This window comes from Oculina patagonica, chromosome 2 (genome assembly GCF_052425735.1).
Source record: "Oculina patagonica isolate OP01 chromosome 2, crgOcupat, whole genome shotgun sequence".
Classification (NCBI taxonomy): Eukaryota; Metazoa; Cnidaria; class Anthozoa; order Scleractinia; family Oculinidae; genus Oculina; species Oculina patagonica.
The window spans coordinates 3,960,310-3,980,868 of NC_135759.1; the positions used below are offsets into that span (position 1 = coordinate 3,960,310).

The 20,559-nt window shown below is 39.8% G+C and overlaps 1 protein-coding gene across 1 annotated transcript; it reads right to left on the reverse strand.

Annotated features, from left to right (window-relative positions):
• Positions 1 to 4,044: 4,044 nt before the first annotated feature.
• On the reverse strand, positions 4,045 to 20,559 carry LOC144642663 (uncharacterized). The gene is made up of 6 exons (XM_078501685.1): positions 20,370 to 20,559; positions 17,435 to 17,489; positions 15,621 to 15,709; positions 7,763 to 14,547; positions 7,052 to 7,377; positions 4,045 to 5,876 (listed from the first exon to the last, which is right to left on the reverse strand). Exons 3-5 carry the CDS (start codon positions 15,682 to 15,684, stop codon positions 7,054 to 7,056), a joined length of 7,173 nt encoding a protein of 2,390 aa, XP_078357811.1. The 5' UTR covers positions 15,685 to 15,709; positions 17,435 to 17,489; positions 20,370 to 20,559; the 3' UTR covers positions 4,045 to 5,876; positions 7,052 to 7,053.

The window sequence follows — 20,559 nt, forward strand, 5'->3', positions numbered from 1 at the left end:
AGAAGTTTGTAGGTTATATATCTGGTCAGATTTGGTTGCCGTCAGAGTCCGGACCAAGGACCTAATCAGGAGAATACCTTATTGTTACTTATTTTCGCGGGACTTAATTTTCGCGATTTTCAAAAAATCGCGAAATTTAAGACCCGCGAAAAAAGGTTCTCGCGAAAAATAACGACGCGAAATTTAATACCCTTCTTTATAATTCGTTATGAATATTCAACGTTGCCGGTCAGTTTACTACTTAATTACCTTGGTACAGTTTGTTGCAAAGGAACATGTCAAACTGTTTTTAAAGTTTTGTTTTGTTATATGGTTTTGTTCAGTGTCATTGGAAACTGTTGCAGTGGAAAATTAAAATCAGTTGGACCAATTTTGAGACTTACTGTTTGTTAATGTAGACTAGTATTTTGACAATTTTTGCGAAATTTAGTTCCTGTAATCGTATTGTTTTGGCCAAATCGCGAAATTTAAGTCCCGCGAAATATGGTCGTTCCATTTTCGCGAAATTAAGTGCCCGCGAAAATAAGTAACAATACGAAAACTTCGAAATTGGTTTGATGTTTTTTGTTTTTTGGGTTTGTTAATTAATTAGTTTGGACGAAAACGTAAGTTGTCAACCAAGTTTTTACCAATAGTCGAAAGCATATTCCTTATGCATCATGTATACCAAAAATTACCTCTCTTGGCGCTCTTATTCAGATAAACAGGAATTATAAAGGAAACCAGTTAATTTGAAGCGCCATGTTGAAATAAACATCGCGAAAACAAACTTCGCCTATCTTCACGTCCAGTTGAAATTCTCCACTTCACGGCCAGCAGGAAAGCCTTCGAGCGAGGTTAAGACAGCAAACAGATCAAGAAATCTTTGGAAAGGTTCGTTTTTATTGCAACTTTGTTTCCTATCCGAAAAGTACACGATGAACCGAAAGTGTCCGGACCAAGGGCTGTCCGGATTTATCCTGTCTGTCTATCAACTTTATTGGTCTCAAAAAAAAAAAATTACAATAAAGAAAAGGACCAAAAAGGAATTGCGCGAACGGGAAAATAGTTACCCATGCGAGGCGCAACCCTAAAAACTAAAAAGAAAGGCGATAAAAATGTTAAATTTTAAAAAAAATATATACATATATATATACAATAAATCTAATTAATTACTTATAGTTAAAAATTATAGTTAAAAATCTAATTAATTACTTATAGCTAAAGTTATAGAACAAGATGCAGATAATATTAGTCACAAAAATTAAGAGCGGTGGCAAGGGCAGTTACGGAAGAGGAACCAGGTGCAGGGAGTCAACATAGGTAGTGTCCAGTAGAGTAAAATAAGTGGCGCGCAGAAAATATTTGAGTAAACTTTGGCTAGAGAATTTGTCGTCAGGGGCGAGGTTACAGATAGTGTTCCAAGGTTTTCCAATTCTATTGAAAAAAGAAGCTTGAAAAGTTGCGGTTTTACAGTAAGCAGGTTTAAGTACGAGGGTGGGGTTCTTAGAGCGGGACCGGCCATGCGTGACAAAAGTAACATATCGATCAATATTTAGGTCGGTGTATCCAGAAATACAGTTATAGAGAAATAAAAGATCTCTCAGTTCCCCGTCGAATTTAGGGCCACATACTGAGAGAGCTGAACAATTAGATATAGTTTAAGGGTAAACCTACCCTAAAGGGAGATAAACAACTTTTTTAATATTTGTCTTTGATTAACGTTTTAACTCATTTCTTTCAAAGCTTGAACATTCTCCTATGCAATTTACTGATCAACACCTTTCAAATGGTGTTTCATACATAGATATCTGGTTTATACTTTTTAATTGACGAAAAAAGGGCATTTGTCTTAGCGGGTAAAGGGTCGATCAACAAATTAATTTAAAATTTTACAGTATACCAATTTCGCTGCTATTTTTTGTCTTTTTCAAATGACAAAATCAACCAACAAGTTTAACTACGGAAAAGAGTTTTCAAATGTGCCTAAATTTTCTAGACTTGCTGCCGTCAATTTTGCAAACGAAGTTCGCTGTAAATGGCATGAAATACATAGTTTATAAAAAATCGTTTGTCGAAGATCTTTTTCGTAAATTCATTTCTTAAATACAGCAAAAACCCACATATAACAACGAAGTGATTTAGAACCTGTTTAAGGCTTGTATTTTCCATTTAGACCTTATAAAATTCGGTAACACTTTTAAGAATTTAGTGCTTCGTTTAATAGGTATAAAGGCATAAAAAGAAAAAAGATAATCTAGAATGGGGATGTGTGTTTGAGACCTAATTTTCTAGTAAATACCATTTAAACCTTAGGAAAAATTCAGTTTCTTATATGTGGGTTTTCACTGTATTCACATGCTTGTGGTGTTTATCCAGGGCCGTAACTAGCAAAAGGCAAGACGAGGCACTTGCCTGGTCTAGATTTTAACCCAAAATAATTTTAAGAAAGACCTTTAGGCGGGAAAATAAGTCCCAGATTTTGCGTTTGAACAAGATTGATTTTTTTTCTCAAGAAATAGCTTATGAAAAATGTTGAAAACGCGTTCCAGAGCTTCTAGACTTCAAAATTTTCTGGGGGTATGCCCCCAACCTCCCCAAACTGAACAAGATCTTGCCTCGTCTATGCTAAACGTCTGGCTACGGCTGTGCTTTCAGGCAAAATATTTTACAGACAAGGTTGACGGAAGAAGCTCTTATTCTTCAGTGATTGATGTTCAAAATCCCTGTCCCGGTTCTATTGTTTATTTGTTTGTGATTCCCAGTCCCAGTGACCCAATCCTAGTACCCATTTTACCCCATTCATTGATTGACCACCCCTAGAACTTTTGAAACTTTTTGCCCTGATAGGTGTGTGGCATGCACTACACTGAGAGCTGCACAATAAGATATAGTTTAGCAACAACTCAGCTTGGTTCCAACAGCAGTTTATTTCCAACTTAGTTTGTACAGTTGAAGCCCAATAACTCGAACCCTCAGTAACTTGAACTCCCGATAACTCGAACCTTTTTCGATTCCCCTTCAGGTCATTTTCTTCCTAATTTTACCCTCAATAACTCGAACTCCCGATATCTCGAACCTTTTTCGATTCCCCTTCAGGTCATTTTCTTACTAATTTTACCCTCGATAACTCGAACTCCCGATATCTCGAACCTTTTTCGATTTCCCTTGAAGGTTCGAGTTATCGGGATTCAACTGATCAGAAACGTTTTACAAGTGTGGTTGTTTATTTACGATTTGCTTCGTGCGTCTATTGACATTGGAACATAATAAGTACGCTATCCAAAACCTCCAGCACGCGCCTTTATAATATTGGATAAACAGTATTTAAGGTGGCTTAATACAGTTTTGAGGAGGTAAGTGAGCCCAACTTTTAACTCTTTTTAAAAATAAAATAAAAATCTGTAAGACAGAATTTGAGCTATTTTTTTAAGGGGCAAAATATCACATTTTCCTATTTTGCGAAAAATCTGTCTTACAGATTTTTATTTTATCCTGCATGAATGTTAAATCAAAGCCAATTTGTAATTTCTAAAATTTTGAGGTGGGGTCATACGGGTAAATCTTGAGAAAAACGCTGTTAAAACAACTAGTGCCCAGTCCCCTGCTTAGCACTCGGCCATTCATTTTGGCTCTTTATTGATTGTTTATTAACATTTTTATTGGTCAAATGTCGCATATGATGGCTATACCCTTTAAGAAACAGTAATAAGAGGAAGAAAGAACATTCCTGAATATTTTAAAAGAGAGTTAAAAGTTGGGCTCACTTACCCCCTTAAAACTGTATTAAGCCCCTTAAGTAAACGTATTGTTTTTCAGCTAATAATCTGCTGTTGGCTTTTAAAATGTAATTACCGTGTATGCAAAGCTTAGCAAAGCGAATCCAATAATTCTTGAAGGAAACAGCAAAAATTTAAATAAAGCACTTGTCCAGCCATGAAGCCAAAGCGAATAAAGCGAATATTCTTAAAACCGAAACACACAACTTCTATGAGTAATACCGTTATTCGTACTAGGTAATAATAATTTAATTTTCATAGGGTTTTTTTTTTTTTTTTAACCTAAATAAATAAGGTCGAGAAAATACAGAAGCCACTTATAGCATGCCAAAACTAAACGCGAAAATGCAAATTTAAGCGAAAACCGCTTATAAAAAACGCTATCAAAACCTTCGTAACACTACTTATTACATATTATCATTACATAATTCAACAACTACACGTTACGGAAATTAATAGCTATTAGAGCAGTTTTCAATTGAGTGCCGTAAAACCAAAACCAAAGTAATTACTCTGGCCAATCACAAAGGACACAGACAATCGAGTGAACCAATCAAAACTCGAAGCAATTACATGTAGTTGGCACGAAGCGCGGGAAAACGTGCGCGAGCGAGTCACAATTGGTTTTGGTTTTACTCCTGATTGGCCGAGAAAGTGGCGCGAAATTTTTAAACCAATCACTAAGCGTAGTGAACGCAAAACCAAAGCAAACGCAAATTACTTTCGACACTCAAGTGAAAACCGCTCTAATCAGAAAAGAGTTAATTACACCTTATATCTTCAAAGTAAGGAAAATGACTCTATTGTTAAACAAATCTTTTCGTGTCATCAGATCCACACATTTCTACTCTATTGTTATGAGGATGTCTAATTTTATAATTTTCCTGATTTTGACCCTACTTTCTTAACTGATGCTTAGATCAAACACTATGCAAGTCTAATGCAACAAAAGTATATTTCACACTGGCAACATACTATTTAAAATTCTAAGAAATTAGAATTCTAAAACAATTTTACAACTGTAAGGATGAATATACGCTTTCTTGTTATTTACACCAAATTTAGAACAGGAAATCGCAAGCTGTTGATTGAAACTGGCACATATGATCAAATTCCTAGGGTTAATTAAATAGGCTCTGCCCTACTTGTGGATCTAACCAAATTGAAGATGAAATTCATTTACTTTTCTATTGCACTAAATATTCAATTTTTATGGTTGTTGTTGAAATTACACTGACCACAATGTGCACTGCGCCATTAATCATGCCTTGTTCTGTCTTATAACATTTACACAACTTCAAATAATACTTGTTTCCGTGATATTGAAGAATAATGAACGTCAATACCGGTGATAATATATCTTATTATAAGAAATTGACTTAATTAAGATATTTAAAATTAACGCGACTTAAATTAACGCGAATTGGAGGGAAACTTACTCCTGTATAAAGGAAATTAACGCAAAAGAGGATGTAAATTTTTATAATGAAGGAAATTAACGAGGAAGTGCAGTTCCTTAACAAGGAAGTGCAGTTTGTGTCAACAACAAGAACAAATTGTATTTCATCATTGAATTTTTTGGCCGAAATCAAAAGATGATGTGTCGGATGTCCAACTGCCCTTCTTAAAGCAGGCATGAACTGGAAGTATCGCTCGTAAACAATAAACGATCAAAATACAGTTCGCAGAAAAGAGAAAGTCAACTATATCTAGACAGGATCCAGAATTTGGGGTAATATTAATGGGAATTAAGGTCGCGGAAATTAACGCGACTTCATGATTAACGCAAATTCATAAAATTCGCGTTATAAATTTCCTATAATAAGGTAAGTAATTTAATGTAGGGTAAATGATTAAAATTACTTCTAACCAAACACTAATAACTTTCTGCATATCTCAATACTAGAGATGATGCAAGCTAGAAATATGTGCGTTTCTCTGCTTACAAAAATTGTAAAACTATTTTGATTAATATGGTCGGCATATCTTACAAAGTTTTACAGTCAAACAAAAAACAACCACTGTTTCATATTACTTTGTCACATTACACCCTAATTATTCGTCCATGCGCCAATCGTCTGAGGTTTTGATGTGTATCTCTTCCTTAAACATGAGTCCCTGCCAAAAGTAAAGCCCGAATTAAATTACAAATTTATGGAATTATATAAGTTGAGCCATCATGTTGGTGAGGTAAGTGATGTGATGAAATAAATGTTTAAAAAGAAAATACCAAGTTTGGCATTTCGTTTATGTTTAGTTTTGTGTTCACTCATGCTATACAGACACGAAGAAATCCACTTGACAGTAATAATTTCATGATTTTACCAAGGACCCAACATGGGTTGTGTAGAGTCACACCTGACATGCTGAAACATTTGTTGGAAGATCGTTCTGAGATTTACGAACATTGAAAAGATGAATGCAACTATAAGGGCATCCCGGAGACTCAGGGGAGTGCAATCTTTTTGTATACTACGGCCGTTTGTCATGCCATCATCAGGGTCATCAGGGGAAATCTATCTTCATTATAGTTCACCAATAAAATTTTCTCCGATTCTGATTGGTTTAAACTGACACGTGACGCGATAGTGTTCGTCCGCCGGAGGGCACTATCGCTTCTCGGGGTAATATTTGTTTTAAGAACATCAAATTTCCGCGGGGCAACTATCAGCCGATAGTTCCTCGACAGAAACACTCTATTGTCAAAATAGTGCCCGTCCGAAGAAAAATGCCCGGATGGATATTGCCCGCCCGTGAAATTATTTTGTAAACAAGCTGGCCTACAGACAAACAAAAAACCATCCAAATACACTGCATTTAGTGGGTTTCTTGTCTGGTTTTGTTTTGTTTGTTGAAATTGGGCTTTCATTTGAGTTTTTTATCCTGAAAAGTTAAAAAATAATTCCGATGCTCTTTTTGGAATGGGCGCGCGGAAGAATATTTAGTGGTGAACAATAAAAACGATATAGTGTTTCCGTCTCCGAACTATCGGTCTGATAGTTGCCCCTTGGAAATTTGATATTCTTAAAACTAGCATATTAGCCCTCGAAGCTTTGCATTTTGGGCTAATATTTGTTTTAAGAACATCAAATTTCCGCGGGGTAACTATCAGCCGATAGTTCCTCGACAGAAACACTCTCACTCTTAATCAGACAATAGCTCCTTGGTTGATAAGGACCCTTTAAACTGCAAAGAACTATCGCGAAAATGTTGAGGCCGGAGAAACTTCTACTGAGTTCTAATTCGATAACAAAATTATATTAAAAAGTTGCAAAGGTTTGCGTGTGGTATACCTTCACCGCAGTCCCTGGGTGACTTTTTTCACCAGCGAAGCAGCCGTCATTCCACTAAGAACCTCTAACTGCGTGACATTAAATCCAAATTCCTGATTGGCCCACGTAATCAGCTCCATTGCCATGAGGGAATCAACGCCATAATGAGTCATTGGTTTATGCAGGTCCACCACGTCTACAGGCACTTGCAACAGGTCTCCCAGCTTTTTCTTGATCCGCTCTTCCAATGTATCCGAAGTAACACCGTCGTTGTCTGATGACGATCGAATAAGGTGGCGGAATCTCAAACATGTGCTGTACACAAACTGTTGTGTGAATTCCCAATTCTGTTGAAAAATAACCGCATTATTATTACTTGCTTTATTAGTACGAAGTCCGAAGGACGAAGAGCTAGTGAGGAAAAAATTGGGGTATTGTACTTCAAGTAAGCAAGAAATTATTTCCTGATCACAAATGTGGGCATCAGATGTCCACATTTCTGTCTGTCTGACACAATATGATAACTTACCGGTATGTAAAGACCGTAACCCAAAACCTGTAAACTTTGCTTTTGGTAACTGTTAACCTCCATGTATGATATATGACATGGAATGGAAACTTGTATTTTTGACATTTATTGTACTTCTGGACCTTCTGCTCTAGATATTATAACTGTTGCAACTTTTACGCCTCATAGAAGAAAAAGAAAGAAAACGGACGTCAACGACTCACCTGGTTTGCAAGGCAGACGACTGGTTTGTCGCAGGATTTCAGCAGTTTCTCCAAAATTGAAAGAATGGCGTCTATATGCAGTGTTGATGCTCCCTTTTTGAAAAGCGCGTGGGCCACTTCAGTCTTGTCCTCCAGAAATCCAGCTCCCTGCACTGGTCCCAGCTGTAAAGACAGAGCTGGCAATCCAAGACTGTGCCGCTGATGAGCTAAGGCATCCAGAAAGGAGTTCGCTGCACAGTATGAAGGTTGAGCAGAATTTCCCCAAACCGTTACGACAGAAGACATCAACAGGAAAATATCCAAAGGCTCATCTAGAGTAAGGTCATGCAGATATTGAGCACTCCTAGCTTTACTGCCAAGTATCAACTTGAGCTGGTAAGGACGGAGATCAGGAAAGCTATCTTCTTTAATGACTCCAGCCAAGTGAAATACGCCTCTTATCGGAGGAATGCTGCTTTCATGTTTCAATTTCGTGATCATCGACTGAACAAATGATTCTTCTGAAAGATCTCCAGCAAACTCGAACACTTTCACTCCTTGGCGTTTCAAAAAGGCTAACAAACGACGACCTGCAGCATTGTGGCATCCTCGACGTGACACCAACACTAGGTGTTTGGCTCCTTTCTTACACATCCAGCGAGACAACGCCAGACCAATACCACCGAATCCCCCTGTGATGATGTAAGTGGCATTTGGCTTAAAAAGCTTGGATGAATTTTGCACACAAAGCGGGATCGGCTCACTTGAGACATCAAAAACGATCTTGCCAATGTGTACACCTTTAGACATCATTCTGAAGGTTTCTTTGAAGGCTGCAATAGGATAAACAGTTGTCTTTATTGGTCGAAGGGTACCATTTGTGAGAAGTTGCAATACTTTATGAAAGATGGCGATGAAATTCTGTGGTTGTTGGCTTAGAAGAATGTCTACATGACAAGAAAGAAACGACTTGTTTTCAAGCAAAGATTTCATTAGTATTTGAGAGTTTTCCAGCATATCCCTCTTTCCAATTTCACAGAAACGGCCACCGTGTGACAGAACGTCGATGCTTTTACGCATCAAATCTCCACTAAGAGAGTTCAGAACAACGTCCACACCTTTATCCTCTGTCCACTTCATGGCATCATGGTAAAACTGCTGAGACCTGGAGTCAGTGACATATTTTATCTTCAGCGTTTCCTTTAGAAAGCGTCTCTTTTCTTCTGTTCCTGCGGTACAGATGACCTTGGCTCCAATCATTTCTGAAATCTGTATTGCGGCAAGTCCCACACCACCACTGGCAGAGTGAATAAGAATCGTTTCGCCTTTCTTCAGACCGGCTCGTTCTACCAGACAGTACAATGCTGTGGTGAACACAATGCCAACGGCTGCACTCTCGGTCCAATTTAGATTTTGTGGCTTATGTATCACATGTTCCTGGTTGCACTTGATGTGTGAAGCAAAACAAGATTCTTGAAAAACGATCACTTCATCGCCAATTTCAAACTTTGTGACAGAGCATCCTTTATCTGCTACAACGCCAGAACACTCCAGACCAAGCCCTTCATTTGCATCATTGATCTTCAACTTTTCAAGCATTCCCATGGCCACCATGACGTCTTTGAAGTTGAGTCCAGCAGCTTTCACTTCAATTAGTAATTCGTCTTGTTGGAGCGACATAGTCTCCGATGCCAGAAATTGCAGCTCATCGACACTGCGATTTAAACACGTGGCGTCATCTGATTGGTGGCTGCCTACTTTCCAAGTCTTGGACTGGATTTCCTTGGATTCCTCGAGTACAAAGGGCAAAACACGAGGTACAAAGCATCTGTTTTGATTAATGACGATCTCGTGGTCAGGAGGAGGAGATGTCAGCAAACTGCAAACAAGCCTTCCGTTGCTCTCAGGGGAGTTTAATGGATCTACGTCAACGGAGTAGACAGGAAATTTGTGAATAAAATTTCCCACTGCGCGTGTAAGTCCAACGACAGCAGCTCCTTCCATTTTGTTACGTTTGATGCTGGCACCACAGGTTATTACCCAAAGGCTTTTGACGAAGGACACATTGTTGGCTTCCTGCAACAAGGCAACAAGACAAGGAAGATCCTCCATATTTGACGGGCTCATGTAAATAATAACGCTTGCTGCGACCTTGTCATCTTCTTGCAGTTTGCTTACTTCAGATACGATTTGAACTCTTCCTGAATTCGTGAGTTTTTCTTTCAAAACCTGTGCGAGAAGGTGGCCATCCTTTGCAATGATTGTGATGTCATCATCGACCGCGGGCAGTAATCTTCGAGAGATGGTATGATTCTTGCATTTGTATCCAGCAATAACACTCGGACAACACTCGTAAGAAGCATCAACAGTGAAAACATCCACAAAGCCATTTCTAGTCATCGTATCTTTCCATTCATCTGTGGAAAGCAAGATTTTCTCACTGTGACCAAGATGAAAGGACAGTGATGGGTGAAAAAGTAGCTCTATGAGGTAGTTCACCTTCGTAACTTCGTAGATCAGCAGACAGCCCTGATTACATAACAACCGTCGCATGTGATTCAAGCTTCCAACTGCATTTTCTTTGGAATGCAATTCGTACAAGGAAACCAAAAGGTCGTAGCTTTCTGGAACAAATCCTTGCTCCTCTATATCTTGCTCTATGTCCAGATACTTGCATTTGACAAACGTGAAATCTTTGAGTTGCTGTTTGGCATTTTGAAGGAGGGAGTCCGTTGACGCAGTGAAAGTGTATTCAAGCTTATGTTCTATTCCTTTCTCCTTGAGGCACGGGAGAATACAAGTCGATAGGCCATCATTCCAATCACCAACTACAAGAACACGAATGACACTTTTCTTCAAAAAGGCTTCTTTGATCGCTTGTGTAATAGCCGCTGCACTAGCTTGTAGGTGAACTTTTGTGGCAAACGAGTTCTCCAGGTACTTGTTCCACCACTCCTTTGCTAGCGTTTGTTTCTTTTCTGTATTCGGCTCTTCTAAAATGACAGGAAGTGCTTCCTCTAGCTGTTGGAAAGCACTTAATTCTTGCTCCATTTCAGGCAGTAGATGCTTTATGTCTTCTAGGTTTTTTGCTACATTTTTGTAGACATCCATGCACTCTGTTGTTTCTTTCGAGATGTTTTTAAAAGCACTGTCGTTCAGTTCGGTCTTTCCAGCAGCTCTTATAGCATGACGAACATACGCATTGTTGATGGCTTTTTGGATGACTCTCGTGCCCTTGGGGTATTTCTTCTTTAGATAATCTGTCTTTAATTTCTTTTCAAGCTCCTCGAGATGAACACGTGATTCTAAAGGCTGCCATACAGTACTATAGAGACAGCTTTTGATGTCGAGTTTTGCTGTCCTGTTTCCTAATGCCTGTGCTTGAACTCCTTTCACAATGGCCAAGATATTCCCATCTGTTGTTGCCAATGTGACATCCCCGGTCAAGAATGCACTGTCGCAATCCAAGACTACGGCGTGAGCAACAAGAGCTTCTCCCGGAGGAATACGAGAAACTGTCATCTGAAAGGATGCTATCTTTGTTGGGATGTACAGTGATGTACAGGGACCCAATGCTGCAATGACCAGTTGAAGGCAGCCGTCAAGGATTGTGACGTGAATTCGCTGTTTGCTATCAGGAGCAGCTTCAAGGTAGCCAAGGACCTCGCCGTCACCAACGAGCACTTGGTTTACCACTTGAAAGGAAGGGCCGTAATCAAATCCATTTTCTTTCATGCGCAGATAAAACTCTCTTCTCTCGACCTTTGCCTGGAAATTTAAACATATGTTTTCGATTTGTAGGACATTTGTCGAACAAACGTTTTCCTTTGCGACCTCAGTGTTGCAATAGTTAACACCGTTGTAGCTGACATAAAACTTATTGTTGTCTTGCAAAACTTCTAAGGACACAGCCCCTTCACCAAACGTACCGACTTTATTTTCACTGTGAGGCCACACCAATGCCTGGGTAAAATTGACGCTCTTCAAACTTGGAATCTCATCTTGATTGAAGCAAATTTGGAGTAGATACTCAACATATCCAGCCCCGGGAAAGATCAATTGATTCTGAATGACATGATCCTTAAAGAATGGATACTTGTCGAGAGAAAGATTCCCTTTTTGACCTTTGAAACTGCTGTCCTCCATCCCCAGCCGTCTCTTCTTTCTTTCTTCCGACTCTTTCCAGTGTGATTGATGCTGCCATGGGTACGTTGGTAATGGATGCCATTGCGCACAGTTGTGTGTAACATTTTCCCAGTTGATTGATTTACCAGCAACGTACAATGACCCCAGAGCTTGAAGAATGGAAACACGGTCGCCTTTGTTTCTTCGGCAGGATGCTAATGTTGTGACGGTACTATCGTTTGGGAAATTGTTGGCAATCTGTCGTATTGAAGACAACAGCGTTACTGACGAACCAAGCTCCAAAAACACGTCTGGTTTCTCCTCATTCAGAATACACTCAATGGCACTTTGAAATTGCACTGGTTGCCTGATGTTTTTCCACCAGTACGCCGTTCCAAAATCTTCGTTATAGCGTCTTCCACTGACTGATGAATAAAATGATGGCAAATGAAACGGTTTCTTCGTTTGCACAGCGTTGCACATCGCCCTTTCAAACGAGAACTTGATAGCATCCATGTGCGGTGTGTGGAAGGCACACTGTACACGAAGTTTCTTCGAGTTGGATGGATTTTCATGCAAAATAAAATCAATCCCTTCACTCTCTCCTGCGATTGTAATCGATCTTGGACCATTAATAGCAGCGACAAAAATTCCTTCTTGCTTAGAGCACATTTCTTTAACTTCCTCTAATGAATTACGTACAGCCACCATACTACCAGAGCCTTTGAGCTTTATCTGCTCAGTGCTTCTGTGATAAATAACAGCAATGGCTTCATCAATGGTTAGACCACCACACGCGTAGGCAGCAGCTACTTCTCCCAAACTGTGACCAAGAACAACATCTGGTTTTACTCCCCAGTGACTCCATAACTCAATCAGTCCTATTTGGAAAAATACAATAGCTGGCTGAGACACTTCAATCTCATCTATAACCTGATCTACCGTATTCTGGGGTGGAAGTGCAAACAAGCCAATGTCGCGAATCAGTGATGTACCGCTCATTTGCCAAAAGATTTCATCGCACTTCTGTACTGTGTCGCGAAAGATCGGTTCTGTACAGTACAGTCTCTGGCCCATTCCACTCCACTGCTGTCCTTGACCGGGGAACACGAAACACACTGTTTGTGCTTTAGCTTCAGAAGACTGAATTATTATCTCTTCTTCGCTGGAGTCACACATTAAATATTTGGCCAGAAGGTCCCGAAAGCGAGAACCAGAGTTAGATATCACAGCTAGTCGCGAATCGTGATGGGTTCGACGGGTAGACAACCACGAGACGACACTTAAAGCATCCATGGAGCTTCCAAAGGCGTTCCACTGTTTCACCATATCTGTAAGGGCATCCTTGGATTTGGCAGATAAAGGTATTATGATGTGTTCTCCAGATTTCTCTCCACCAAACGACCACTTGCACTGATCTCGTGCCTTCTGTACTTGTTGTGGTGGTTGTTCCAATATTGCATGCGCAAGTGCTCCTGCAACTCCAAAGCTGTTGATTGCTACTCTGCGACAAGATCTCGTCTCAAGGACTTCCGTTTTTCTGACTACTTCTAGCTTGAGAGACTCGAAGTCGATATTGGGGTTGGGGCTATTAAAATTGATCGTGGGACAAAGGGTTTGTTTTTCCAGCATCAGCGCTACCTTGATTGTTGCAGTAACTCCAGAAGCGCACTCGTTGTGGCCAAAATTGCTCTTCACCGATCCAATCTTGAGAGGAGTCGATCGATGAGGAGAAAAGGTTTTTCCGATAGCTTCAGCCTCAATAGGATCACCAACTGGAGTGCCAGTACCATGTGCCTCCAGGTAGTCTATTGACGAAAGGGAAATGTTGCAACGTGTGTAGACTTCTTCTAAGACACGCTGTTGTGCTGTTGTTGATGGCTTAGTAAGGCTGTTACTATACCCATTGGCTGCAATGGCGCTACCCCGGATGACAGCATATATGTGGTCTGCATTCTGTACAGCGTGGTCCAAAGGCTTTAAAATCAATACACCCCATCCTTCGCTTCGTACATACCCCTTAGCAGTGTCGGAAAAAGGACAGCATTGGCCATCTGGTGACAACACACCCATAGCACTGAATCCAACGGAGATTTCTGGTATCAGTAAAGCGTTACACCCTCCTACAACTGCCACGGAACACTCCTTGTTGGAAAGTGCAGAGCAAGCGAGGTGCAATGCCGTCATGGAAGACGCACAGGCTGTATCAACAGCGAGACTTGGGCCTTTAAAATTGAAAACGTAAGACAATCGGTTGGCAGCAACACTGTGTGTAACCCCAGTAATACTGTAAGCATCCATCATGTTTGATTCGCATGTCATTGTATCGTAATCGGTCAACCCAATGCCAACGAACACTCCACAGTCACCTTCAAGTCCCCAGGGGTCAATTCCAGCATCTTCGAAGGCCTCGTATGTGACCTCTAACAGATGCCGCTGCTGAGGGTCCATGGAGACAGCTTCGCGTGGAGATATTTTGAAAAACGTGTGATCAAACTGATCTATATCTTCAATTAAGCCGGCACGGTTTGAGACCATTTTACCACTCTTTCTTTCTCCTCTGTCGTAATATGCTTCCATATTCCAACGGTTTGAAGGGATTTCCGTCACTACATTTCTTCCCATCTTTACCACGTCCCAAAATTGTTCGGTGGAGTTAACATTACCAGGGAGCCGGCAACCTAGCGCAACAAGAAGCGATATACCTCAAAGAACAAGACTATAGATTTTTGGATATTTCTATTGCGTTTTGAAAAATTAAACTGAATGATTACGGTAGCCATGCTTTCAATTTGCTCAGGTTATCAAGTTTATACCTACCCAGGGGGGGGGGGGGAACTTTCTTTGTTACACGACTCAAAAAGTCCTCATAGCGGTGCCGGGCAACCGAGACTGCGCAGTAGCTATCGAATGGTTGCTAAGGGCGAAGTGATTAGCTTGACAAAGTTCATTGTTTAGTTCACATGATATGGTCTTGACCGTGCACAAAACACAATAGCTATTTGCATTTTAATTGTTCCTTTGAAGTTCGCCGGACATCAAAACAACAAACATTGATAACGGTGTGACCAGTCTGGCAAAAGTAAGGCTTGCGAATTATACTAATTAAAAATAGCCCCAATGATACTGAAATTATTTTCCATATTTTGTTTGTTAAATTTCAACCGTGATAAATTTTTCACTTGTTATTACACACCGCAAAAACATTCTCAGTGACGTAAAAACATCAGGTGAGAAATCTGGCTGAAAATGCCAAAAACATCTCAGCGGCGTATATTAAACATCAAACGCAAACACCACCATTAATCGCATTTCACACGCACGCAGTCATTGATATTTAAATCTTTCCGAGAAAACAAAACTTTGGGTTGACGTCTTTCTTAGCAGCGGCTTGATTGATATAGACTCGCACCGTTTCCAGGCACTGCTATGTCTTCAAAGAAAAGTGCCGACTTTCTTTCCCCCCCGGTACCTACCCACTTAGTTTAAGTGTCATTGTCTTTAACACTGGTGTGCTTATTGAGGACAGATAACAGACAAATATAATATTGTTAAAAGAACAGAATCGTATTAAAAATCCCAACAGGTGTGGGAGGCTGACCAGTTGGTTATTCACAGAGCGTGAATTGAAATTCGGGTTCACCGAAAAGAAATCATGTAGTTTCAGGGAGGAGATTTTGAGCCTGGGAAATTCCGATTACAAGTCTAGCGCTTTAACCGCTAGTCTGCGCCTCCTCCACCTTAAGTTGCCTACCTATGCCCACAATGGCTACTGGTGCAGAGGGCGGCTTCGTTGTTTCTGGAGGATCGTCCATCATGACGTGTGAAGCTTCCACCTCTTACCTGAAAGATGATGAAATTTTTAAAAGACGTGTTACCAACTGTTTATATTACATATTCTTGGGATATTTCAAAGAAGCCGTGATTTTCAGCTGAGAGACACCAAATAGTAAAATGTGAGTAACAGAATTCTGACTTCCGTTTTATAGTTGTATAAGTTAGAAAGCGTTACTCGCGTTCTCGACATGCAAAAACGCTAAACTAGGCAAGACCAAAGCAGTGAGGAGTGCCGAATCGTTTGTAGACCTGGATCAGTTAAAATCTTGCGATACAAATACTCTATCCACACCAACAAAACATGTTTAGTTAAATGAAGTTTAACAAAATGAAAATTAGCAACGGAAAACTGAGAAAGTGACTTTTTGATGGGGTTCAAGTAAGATATGATTTGTGCTTGCATTATTGTGCTAACTTTGAAGTTGGCAAACATCAGTTAACAACTTTTATGAAGAATTTTAAACCATGTTGGGGCAACATGTTGCACAAAGTTGAACTCATGTCTACTTCGCGCAACATGCTGCCGCAACTTGCAACACGCGTGGTAATACGCGCAACAACACGTTACAACTTACAATGCAACAATGTTGCGAGACAAGCTGAAAGAAAATGTGTTACGAATTTGCATAGGGTGCATAAGTTATTTGCATTTTCTTGTCGGTTTATTATTTGAGTTCGTTATTTTGTAAAGGCAAGATTATTAGTCATCAAAAATCTAGAGGTTTCGTTCTGCTGTGATATACTAGCCACCGGCAAACTTCGTTAATTTTCGGAAACGTTCGTATACGTATAGTCTTCGGACAACACTCGGGCAATCTTCGGAGATCTTCGGTTCAGAAGTTGCTTAAAATGCAACAAGTCGCTCGAAAGGAAAAAAGTTGCTTACCGTAAATGATCTTATAAACGCCCGGGGCGACTATTAAATTTCAGGGGTCCAAGGGGAGGCGTTAATTAGGTAAGGGGCGTTTATTAGAGAGAGGCGATTAATTCAATTTAACAGTAACAACGTCAAAAAAACAAATAGGAAGGGTAGTTTTCTAGTGAAGTAAGATACATAACAGAGTTGGTGAGTAGGAGACTAATCTAATCTGCGCTAATGCAAAGCCTAGAGACGTTCATAGTTCGATATTGACGTTTTTATCGTCATCGGGGTCAACCATGTTGGCGTTGTTGGCCTTTTCGATGTCCGAGTCAAGCAAAAAACTAACTTCATTGTGTAATTTACTCTATGGAGCATTTCGTTGGTTTTTGAGATGAGACTTCGTCTCGGGGATTATTCAACAATAATCACTTCTTCTTCGGCGAATAATTGTTAAATAACCTTAAAGGGGAAAAAGTTGCTCAAAATAAGAAGATGCCAAAATGTTCCCGAGCAACTTGTGGAAAGCCCTAACACTAATACACCACATATGGAACGTGTAGAGGCTTGTCGCCATTGCTTCAAGATCTCTCAAAACTCGTCCACATAAATCACTTTTCACAGAAATACTGACCTGCGGTCTTATCCGAATTATCCTTGGTACGAATCTATGGGAACGCGAATGGCACCTTGTTACGCAAATTTATTCATGGGCAAATTTGAACAGCATTCGGTAGAAAACACCCCTTTCGAACCATATGTCCATTCACACGACAAAAATAGAGGGTGCTTCAGGCAAGCGTACCAAATTTTAGGGGTGCCGTGCCCAAAACGCTTGTTGTGTTAACCGTGCTTAGAAACTAGCCTCTTACCTCTTGTAAGAAATCCTCTACCAATATTTCATCTTTTTCTGCCTTGAATCAGCACCTTTTGAAAGAGAATTAGCGCTTGTGTTTAATTTCTTTACGCGACTTAGCGCAAGGGGAACAGCAAAGTTGTTTAAAATAAAGGAAATTAACGTGAATGGAAAAGTACTTAGTATGTCCTGATGATAACAATTAACAACGATGGTACAAATAAATTCCTTTTTGGTAAGTCATAACGTACACGGACAACAAGAACAAAATTCGAACGGAGCAAAGCTAAACCGAGTCAGATCACATCGCTCGATACGTGAGGTGTAAAGAGGGAGAGGAGGAACTTGGAATTTTGAAAAATACCGATAAATGTTTGAATCGATTATCGATTACGATAGGATCAGAATTTTGGATTTAACTTAAAAAATAAAGACTCGAGCCAAGTGGCCTATACTTGCCGGAGCTTATACCGGTTTCTGTAGCATTAAACTGCTAGGAATATTTCTACTCCCCCCTGAATGGGATGCTAGTCCATCGCAGGGTTACCCCCATGCAGCATTAATTCGCCGGTACCCATTTATTCACCTGGGTGAAGAGAGGCACTATGAAAGTTAAGTGTCTTGCCCAAGAACACAACACAGTGACGCCGGCCAGGCCTCGAACCCAGACCGCTCGATCCGGAGTCCGGCGCACTAACCGTTAGACCACCGCGCCTCCCATTAATTAAGGCAACGCCTAATTAAAGTGCCCCTATGATCAAATTTTTGATTTTCAATTTTTAACATTGTCGTGAACAATTAGACTTTCTTACTCACCTTGCCAAAATTCAATCTATTACGAACATCAGAAGTCGTTTTATTATAACATTTATTCTAGAGTATTTTGGAGCCTTTGACGTCATTTTCTCCCTTTTCGCAACCAAGCCTTGGAACAAGGTTGTTTAATCTTCTTTAATGGCGGCCGTAAATTATCGGAAATAAACGTTAAAATAAAACGACTTCTGATGTTTGCAATGGATTGAAAATTGGCAGGATAAGTAAGAAAGTCTTATTGTACACGAAAATGTAAAAAAACGAAATGGAAATAAAAAAATTGATCATAGGGGCACTTTTTAAAAGGGAATTGAATTGAATAAAAACGCTTCATATTTCCTGGAAATTCTATAAAAAATTTAGACTGCCGGGTACAGTGGAATAAGCGGACGCATATTTTCTAAATACAAAGACTCAAACAATGCGTGACGGAATATTGAACTTTGATAAATAACTTGGCTTTTCTTGGTAACTTCCAATTTCTTTTTGATACATACGTTTGCTTTTTTACTTCAAAAGACAAGCAAGCATTGCGATACACAATGGTTAACTCGAAGATCATTTGATCTTGCATATTTATAGCTTTTTCTGCATGGCTGATTATTACAAGTCTTTTCAGCTTTCAGTTTACATGTGAAGGGTTGCATTTGGCCCTAACGCTAGGATCATCCCTTATTTCAGATAGGATGATCCTAGTGCTAGTATCATCCTAGCACATACATACTGCATCTACTCAAAAACATCTCCAACGAAAAAATAGTCGAGTGTGAGTCGTACATATAAAGCGCCCAGGTCCCACACGGACAGTCAAAAACAGTCTAAAACTAGTCAAAAAGAGGCTTAGACCACAGTATCATTTTTGCATATCATCATACAAAGCTGTTTTTTGAATCGTTAGAAATGACTCGATTACCGTAATGTTATTGCATTAAATTTGATGTTTTGCAAATAAAATGTGACGGTGTGCTGATAATATCGTTATATCGGGAGGAATTTACGTTCGGTCCGCTAAATTCTCATCGTTATATCGGGAATATCGTTATATCGAAGATCGTTATGTCGGGGTTCCGTCCCATACATTTTACTGTAACTTTTGCCGGGATATAAATTATTCATCATTATATCGGGAATATCGTTATATCGGGGATCGTTATATCGGGGTTCCACTGTTAATGCCTTATTGTAACTTTAGTTTAAACTGGAGAAATGTTACGCTCTCTCGCACTCATCGACACTTAAATTAAGTGTTCACACCTGTCAAACACCGGAAAAAAGAAAGCCGCCTACGATGACGCAGACGCTCTTTGGGCTCGTCACGCGAGGCGGCTAGAAAAAAGACAGTTGTCAGGCATGACACGTAATTATGCTAATTGGTGTTTGTTTAGCAACGTCATTTGCATAATTTGTGTGTCAAATATACTCGCCTCAGCACCATCGCTAAATGAAAACTTTATATGGGTTAATGCGTTTTCATTAGTTGCCCACACGAAAAAAACTTCTAAAACGATTTAAATGGCTAAAATTGGTGAATTGTTGAGTATTGATCTTTGCATTCTTTCAAAGGAATGTGGCAAATATTATGCAAATTTATTACGTTGTCTGCTAAGCTTGGTCCGTTTTCAAGACCTTGCGAATTTATACAAGTACTACGTATTTCGATCTCCCTGTTTTCTATTGATCAGTTTACAAAACAATTATGTGCTATGCAAAATCTGTAGGCGTTTAGGTGTAAATAATTCGAAGATCCATTCAGTTTTAAGTGACCATAGTTAGTAGGGAGGACTGGTTATGAAAGCCGGGACCATTGACATCGACAATTTGCGGGCTCTTTAGATTCACTTGTGTTAAGCCTCAGAGGTCTTCTTCTGATTCGCGCTCCCGACCAGAGAATTCAGGCCAAATTGTGCTCAGTTGCTTTTTACATTGCAACTAGTCCACCACTTAAGTTTCCTCTTGTTGTCACGCCTTGTGTTTTTAGGTCAAAATTTTGTGCTACTACATCTCCGATGCACGTTTTTAATGTAATTTTAATTGAACTGAACAACCAATTATTTTACAGGGGAACGATAAATACTGTAGATATCCAGGATGGCAATAAATAGATATATATTAGTGAATAGTAATTTGTCTATTCCTACCTGTAGAGACTCAGGAGCTTGGTGCGTTTGCGGCAGTCAGTGGAACGATGCGGTTCTCAGGTATTTTACAAAGACAACTGCCCGCATTAGCACGAATCTTATATCAAATACAATCACGAAGTTTATTGCGTTCGACGAAGGAGAGCGCAAGCCTAATTTTGATTTTGTGTCCTGCGTCTTTTGAGTTGGT